Below are 7,490 nucleotides of genomic sequence, written 5' to 3' on the forward strand. Positions count from 1 at the left end.
ATTTTGGGAGGCCAAGGCAGGAAGATCACTCGAGGCCAAGAGTTCGAGACCAGCCTGGCCAACATGGTGAAACCCCGTCTCTACTAAAAATTCAAAAATTATCTGGGCGTGGTGGCACAGGCCTGTAATCCCAGCTACTCAGGAGGCTGAGGCAGGAGAATAGCTTGAACCCAGGAGGTGGAGAGGTTGCAGTGAGCCAAGATCATGCCACCGCACTCCAGCCTGGGTGATGGAGTGAGACAGTGTATCCAAAAAAAAAATGAGATTATGCAAGAATCTGACTCTAAGAAGTTCGAACTGATTAAAAAGTACCAAATACTTCATTATATGAGGCCAGCTGTTTAGACTAGTGAGAGCAGTTAGTTCAAATGCAGAAAACAGATGGCTTTCATTAGCCAGAAACCTTAAAATTACATAAATCCATGGATGCAACTAAGCTATGGATCTGTGCCCTCTCCTTGCCAAGCAGGACCTTTCAGCTAGCAAAACAGAGAGCTCCTTGTTCACTCTTCCCTCCTAGATGGGACCCTGTTGGGGAGGAATGCTGCCAAGCCTGCTCATAAGGAATTTTGATCTCCTAGATGATAACAGAGAGAAACTTTTTGGAGAAAGGGAACACCCTGTTTGAAAGGACAACAAGAGAACTTGTTCAAGAAGGTGGCTTTGCATTTAATTGAAAATTGCAGCAACTGTAGCTACGCGTAGGGTTTCCAGGTTCACCTCTGCAGACTGATCCAGATCAGGTAGATATGTTTATATTTGTTTATGTTATCCCCTTAAGGCTCTTTCAAAGCCGTTTCTAAAAATTCCTTCAGAAAGTCCATTTCACTTCAGTATTCTTTGTATTGTGGCTCAAAAATATTTTTTTTCCGGTAACAAAAGTATTTTTTTTCTGTTTTTAAGAGTTGCAGCATTTTTAAGTTTGATATGTACGTCTCTGTAGTTCAGAGCACTCGGTAAACACCCTCTTGCTTTTGAGGCAATTTGTCAATGCTTCATTGTTTTTACTGGTTATTTTGTTCATCGTCAGGAACACTGTTTTCTCATGGGAAAGCATCTCCAGTTTTATGATGTCAGTGGAAAGTCATTCGGTTTACAAGAATTACCTTCATATTCAGTCTTAGAAATGCATAGACCACGAATGAGAAATGCATAGACCACCAATGGCCAGTCATATCACAATTCTCATCTTTTAGATGTTGTCTTAGATTTTTGCAAAGTAACCTTAACTCACCTTAGAATAGTGTTAAGACATAAATAGAACTAAAAGGTAATAGTTAAGTGGTTATAGTTCCCATCTACTAAGGTATTTATATTTCTTTTCTTTTAGAAAAGAAAGATGTTTAAAAACATTAGGAATAATTATCTTTAGGATTACTGGCAGCAAATATCTTACTCAAAGATTTCAATTTTAAGTGTGTCCTTATTAACAGATTCTGAATAGGACCCTGTGTATGATTTATTAAGTCATTTCTTTGAGGCTTCATTCAGGAAAAGGTAGCTAACCCTTGGATGGCAATGGTTTAATATGGCCATATTTCCTTCTGGCTGAATGCCAGGGAGTGGCTGCGCTTAGCAACCAGGCTTTGTTTCATAAATGGGTTATTTGATGCAAGTGAGGACGCGTGGGTTGTTTGTCTTGTTTTAATGAAGGGGGACAGGAAGATGTAGTGAAAGCATGGAATTGTTTGCAGATGGGCTTCAGTAAGAATAGGAAGGCGTCTGGTTCAATTTGTATCTCCAAGCTAATTGCTCTGATTTCATATACACACCTGGTGTTGGTTCGGGAAAAAATCGTGCTTGAGAAACATGGCTTTTGTGAGTTGATATTTATTTGTGAAGGGCTCTTGTAATGTCAGATGTAAAAAGATCTATACGTACAACCAATTTTACAATTTCTAATTCAACAGCTTACCCTAATTATTGAGGATTCACAGTTTAAATTATTAAACAATCTCCACTTGAAGAAAATAGAACATGTTAATCATCACGATTCTCCAAACATTTATTTTTAAAGTTAATATTAAATCTCATTTGGTGGAAAACCTGAAAGGAACTGAAGCATGTATTTTCTAGTCTAAACTCTCATTATTAAATATTAAAATGAAGACAACATGAGACAAATAATCAAGTTATTTGAAAAACAGTTTTAAAAATTACCACTTTTTGGTAGTCAGCATACACACATATGCCAACAGATGGCATTAAAAAGTGATGAGAACGTGAGACAATTATAGGGTCATAATCAATTTATTTGAAAAAAATGTTGAAAAAATTGCCACTTTTTGATAGCATACACACATATGCCAACAGATGACATTAAAATATCTGTAAAGTGAAGAAGCCAGGAGGATGACAAAATGAAGAATAGAAGAAATCAAAGGAAGTTAAATCAGAGGAGGAGAACAAAAATGAAGAAGCATTTACTTGGTTTGTCAGGTAGGGTGACACATTGTATTTTGCCAAAAACTTTCCTGGTTTTAGTACCAGATGTCTCAGAACATGGCAGCTGACCTCCCTCACAGTGAGTGATCCCAGAGAGCAGTGAAGAATTGTGACGCCTTTCATGACCTTGTTTTGGATGTTACACATCATCATGCCCTTCATGACCTTTCTGGTAGCAAAGGGTTTGTTTTTAAGAGTTGCAGCATCTTTAAGTCTGATATGTACATGTTCAGAAGTTACACCGTCATCATTTCTGCCGTACTCCATTTGTTGCACAGACAGACCCTGATACATTGTGGGATTGCCCAAGGTCCATGAGTAGCAGGAGGCCGGGACTACTGGGGGCCTTCTTGGAGGCTGGCTACCCTGGGGAGAGAAATTGTCAATTAAATGCTCCTTGTGGGAAGGAAATGGAATCAAGGGCATTTGTATTGACAAGAAGGTAGAACGCTTTCCTTAGACATTGTAATGAACAGATTGTGGATAAACAAAAGTACAGAGAGAGTTTGAGGCAGAGAGGAGGAGATTGATTCAACAGCATATTTACCAGCTATGGTAAAGGCTCATTAATGTCTCTGTACAGTTACCAACGTGCTGCAAAGACTGGAAATCTTCAGGACAGGAATGAATTCAGAAGGTGAACAGAATAAAGTACTGGAGGAACAATGGCAATTCCATTAGTGGATTGTATGTTCCTTAAGGTCAGGGCCCTCCATGGCATCTAATATAGGGCCTTATCCACAGGTACCTGATTATTATTTGACTTTCATTAACGTGTTTGCAGTGTTATTATGTGTACTACTTATTTCGGTAAGATTGGCAACATTTGCATTTTGATTTCTAAGATCAAGACAATGAATTTCCTCTTAATCCCTCAGGAAAGCTGTGAAATTTAAATGTATAGAGCATTCTACTTAGCTTGCTGCTCTGCATCTGTCGGGGAATGAGACCCTCAGTTTCGTGGAAGTCACAGGAAGTGGCAAGGGGCTCAGATGGAGGAGTTGAGGGGTCCTAGCTATTTCTGCAATTGATCTGGATATTTTGGCATCGGCTGCTTTTACTTAACCATCTGGCAATGTCAAGGCAGAATTTCGTTAAATATTGGAAAAGTTACTTGAAAACATGGTTCTAGAGATTTTGCCAGCAGCTTTTGCACTCATGACTTGGTTCAGTCTAAGACCTGTTTTGTTTCTTTGTTGTGAGGACTTAAGTCCTCTGTTGGGTTTTGATGAAATATGTGTATAAATGACTAAAATGGCCAGATGTATCCTATTTTACATTTAGGTGGGAAGAAATGTTTGGAAACTATTTCACATCTTTAACCAAAAATTTCTCAGTGCAATTTTAGTTGGTGTTTTTCCTCCTGTGGACCGTTTTTAGGAATGATACAAGTTATCGTGGAATCACCCAGTTCTTGAGTGTGTGAACGAATGGCTTCTGCTGGAAGCTAATTCTTCTTGGCATTGATGTCTCATATTTCCCCATTTAACAAAGAAGGGCCTATCATGATTAATATGCCTTCTAATTGGTTTAAGTAACACCTTTACTCCTGTGGATACATTTTTCATTTCTTGCTGAATTTTTTTTTTCTTTTTGAGATACCAGAACCTGTTAAGTGACATAATACAGATATTTCAGGACTTCCATTTTTTCTTTTAAAAATAGTTTTGTAAAGGTAATGCCTGTACACAGAAGGGTTTGAAAATGCAGAAGGCACCCTTTTTCATGAGGTTTCTGAAGTGGTCTGTTGCTTGCAATGGTAATAGGACTGCTTACTTACTACCCAGCAGGCACTATGCAGAGCTCTGAATGAGAAAATGTTGGCTCCTTGCAGATGGTTGGGAGTGGAGACACCAGCACCCTTAACAGACTTTTTAAGAGCTGAGAGAGTGATAACCAGAGAATATTCTGGGGAAAATCAGGTGGGATCGCCAACGTACTCAGTTATTTTTGTGGATGGTGATTTCTACAGTGAATTTTTCTGTTCAAAATCATAATGCAGTCACTTGTTAACTACCAATGCCATGCTTGCTCTCAGTGCTGAGAGGTGGCACACAATATTACTTTCAGGCTTGGTCATCAGGCAGGGCCTGGCAGGCATTGTGCTCTGTGTGAGTCAGTGGAGTTTATTATGAGAATGCGGTAGCCTCCACAGTGATTATATTTATTATAGAAAAACATGTTATTTTTTTGTCAGAACCTTTCAGCAGGTACCACAAAATCTCATATGGGAAAATGTTTGAATTTTTCATGAATAAATTCCTTTCGGTATTGGTAATTTCCTTCTCTGTTTCAGTGTAAAAGAAAGCACTATCTTATAGGCGGCTAGAAATGTCTGTAGCATACATAACACTTAATCTAAAGGAGTGTTGAAGACCGGACTGATTCCTAATTAAGAATAAACAAGAATGAGCTCTTTTTGATCCCTGTTCTTCCCCCCAGCTTCTGCCTTGGAGGTATGGATTCTATAACTAACTGAAGCTTCTTCTTTCAGGTACCCACTGATGGCAATGCTGGCCTGCTGGCTGAACCCCAGATCGCCATGTTCTGTGGCAGACTGAACATGCACATGAATGTCCAGAATGGGAAGTGGGATTCAGATCCATCAGGGACCAAAACCTGCATTGATACCAAGGAAGGCATCCTGCAGTATTGCCAAGAAGTAAGTCCTGTCTGGTGGCTGGCAGTTCACGTTGGATCACATGCACTTGTTTTCAGAAAATTTAACTTCGTATGTTTTGCATCAGTGTTTTAACACTCCAGTAAAAATCTTGGTTCCTAATGATTCGCCATACCATTCATATATTTATTTGCATTACCCTATGATATACATATAAATGTTTTTAAAATTATGATGTCATATTATGACCATCACTAAGCGGTAAAGTTTAAGATGTCTCAGCACTTTTTTTTTTTCCTCACTCTGTCGCCCGGGTTGGAGTGCAGTGGCATGATTATGGCTCACTGCAGCCTTGCTTGACCTCCTGGGCTCAAGCAGTCCTCCCATCTCAGCCTCCGAGTAGCTGGACTATAGGCACATGCCACCAGGCCTGACTGATTTTTTAAATTTTTTTTTTTTTGAGACAGAGTTTCACTCTGTCACCCAGGCTGGAGTGCAGTGGTGCAATCTCGGCTCACTGCAAGCTCTGCCTCCCAGGTTCCCGCCATTCTCCTGCCTCAGCCTCCCAAGTAGCTGGGACTACAGGCGCCCGCCACCATGCCCGGCTAATTTTTTTGTACTTTTAGTAGAGACGGGGTTTCACCGTGTTAGCCAGGATGGTCTCGATCTCCTGACCTCATGATCCGCTCGCCTTGGCCTCCCAAAGTGCTGGGATTAACAGGTGTGAGCCACCGCGCCCAGCCGATTTGTTTTAGTAGAGATGTGGTCTCCTTGTGTTGGCCAGGCTGTCTGAAACTCCTGGGCTCAAGCCATCCTCTGGCTGGACATCCCAAAGTGCTCAGATAACAGGCATGAGCCACCATGCTCAGCCCTCCGCACTTCTTTCGTCTTTATTATATATCTCACCATGGCTCTACAGTCATGGTCTTTTGGTTAAAAGTGCTAGAATCAATTTTTTTCTGTTACCAGCTTGATATATATTTTAGTTTGTTTATATATGTTTGTATTCTATTTTAGGTTTTTCCTCCCTTACTAATTTTACTTTTTGACTGTTGTGGTAGTTCTATAAAATATACTCGGAAAGCTCACTTTTTACTCATTCTCTATTGATAAACATTTTCATTGTTCCTGATTTTTTTTTTTCGCAAAAGAAAATACATGTTTTTCCTTCTTGTACAAAAAAAAAATACAAAGTGCACTGTTCTGCACTTTTTTTTTTTAACTTAACCTTATATCCTGGAAATCATGCCTCCTCATTTTGTGGAGATCTTCATTTTTGTTTAATTCTTTGTAGTCTTTTTGCTGTTACTGTACAGGGTGCTCCTTTCTTATTCAATTTAAAATAGCTGGAGTTCCAGGCATTTTATCTCACACTTCTTAGATAGTTATCTCTTCTAGGACATGTGTCTGCATCTTAAGAACACTGGAAGTAATTACTCTTATGCTTGTTGGCAAAGCAAAATTCTTGACACTCATTATAAATAGCAGATAGCCTGGCAACATTTTATTTTGTTGTAATCCTTTTTGTACTAGAAATTTTTCTTTAGCTTACTTGGATAATGAATGTTTGTTGTTTCATTAATATTACTATTCTATTGAGATCCTTTTATTTTAAATTATAAATACTAAAATTATTATTATTAAAAGGTTTAATTTGTTTTGATAGCACTCTGTTTAAGAAAGACAATCTCTAATTACTAATAGGTGTTTTGAGAAGCAAAAATCATCTGCATTATCACAATATATTACATATTAAGTAATTTTTATCTTGAAAGGCGTATGAACCATGATGTGAAATGATGGATAGTGGAAATCCCTAATGCTTAAGTTCATTATATGTTTTGTTTTGTTTTTGAGATGATGTCTTGCTCTGTCGCCCAGGCTGCAGTGCAGTGGTGCAATCTCAGCTCACTACACCCTCCATCTCCCGGGTATAAGTGATTCTCCTGCCTCAGCCTCCTGAGTAGCTGGGACTGTAGGCACCAGCCACCATGCCCAGCTAAATTTTTTTGTATTTTTAGTAGAGACAGGGTTTCACCATATTGGCCAGGCTGGTCTCGAACTACTGACATTGTGATCCACCCACCTCGGCCTCCCAAAGTGCTGGGATTACAGGCATGAGCTACCACATATGGCCCATGATATCTACTTTTACAAGAACATTCTGTGTGCTGATTTACTAAGTATGGATTGATAATAAATCAACCTTTGCCTGGGTATGACTTTTATAAAGTATCAATTTGAGAAATAATATTCACATTCTCCTGAAGAGTTCTTGTAGTACAATTATGTAGATAAGTTATAAATGTTATAAATCGGAACTCTGTGCATACTTATATGTTTTTGATACCATTTTATTTTTTTGGATATATGCATATAGATTATATATTCTGAGTGTTAAATGAACTTTTTTTTTTTTTTTTTT

At 38.7% G+C, this 7,490-nt stretch overlaps 1 protein-coding gene across 10 annotated transcripts in view; it reads left to right on the forward strand.

Annotated features, from left to right (window-relative positions):
- Positions 1-7,490, forward strand: part of APP (amyloid beta (A4) precursor protein) — a 301,277-nt gene that overhangs the window by 56,061 nt on the left and 237,726 nt on the right. For 8 of the 10 annotated variants that reach the window (XM_011926496.1, XM_011926487.1, XM_011926488.1 and 5 more), the window contains exon 2: positions 4,940-5,107. The exons of the other annotated variants lie outside the window; for them this stretch is intronic. In XM_011926496.1, coding sequence (XP_011781886.1) covers positions 4,988-5,107 — 120 coding nt within the window. In that variant the 5' untranslated portion in view covers positions 4,940-4,987. The remainder of the gene's footprint in view (positions 1-4,939; positions 5,108-7,490) is intronic. 10 annotated transcript variants of the gene reach the window in all.

The sequence above is a fragment of the Colobus angolensis genome, unplaced genomic scaffold, assembly GCF_000951035.1.
Source record: "Colobus angolensis palliatus isolate OR3802 unplaced genomic scaffold, Cang.pa_1.0 Scaffold69, whole genome shotgun sequence".
Taxonomy (NCBI): Eukaryota; Metazoa; Chordata; class Mammalia; order Primates; family Cercopithecidae; genus Colobus; species Colobus angolensis.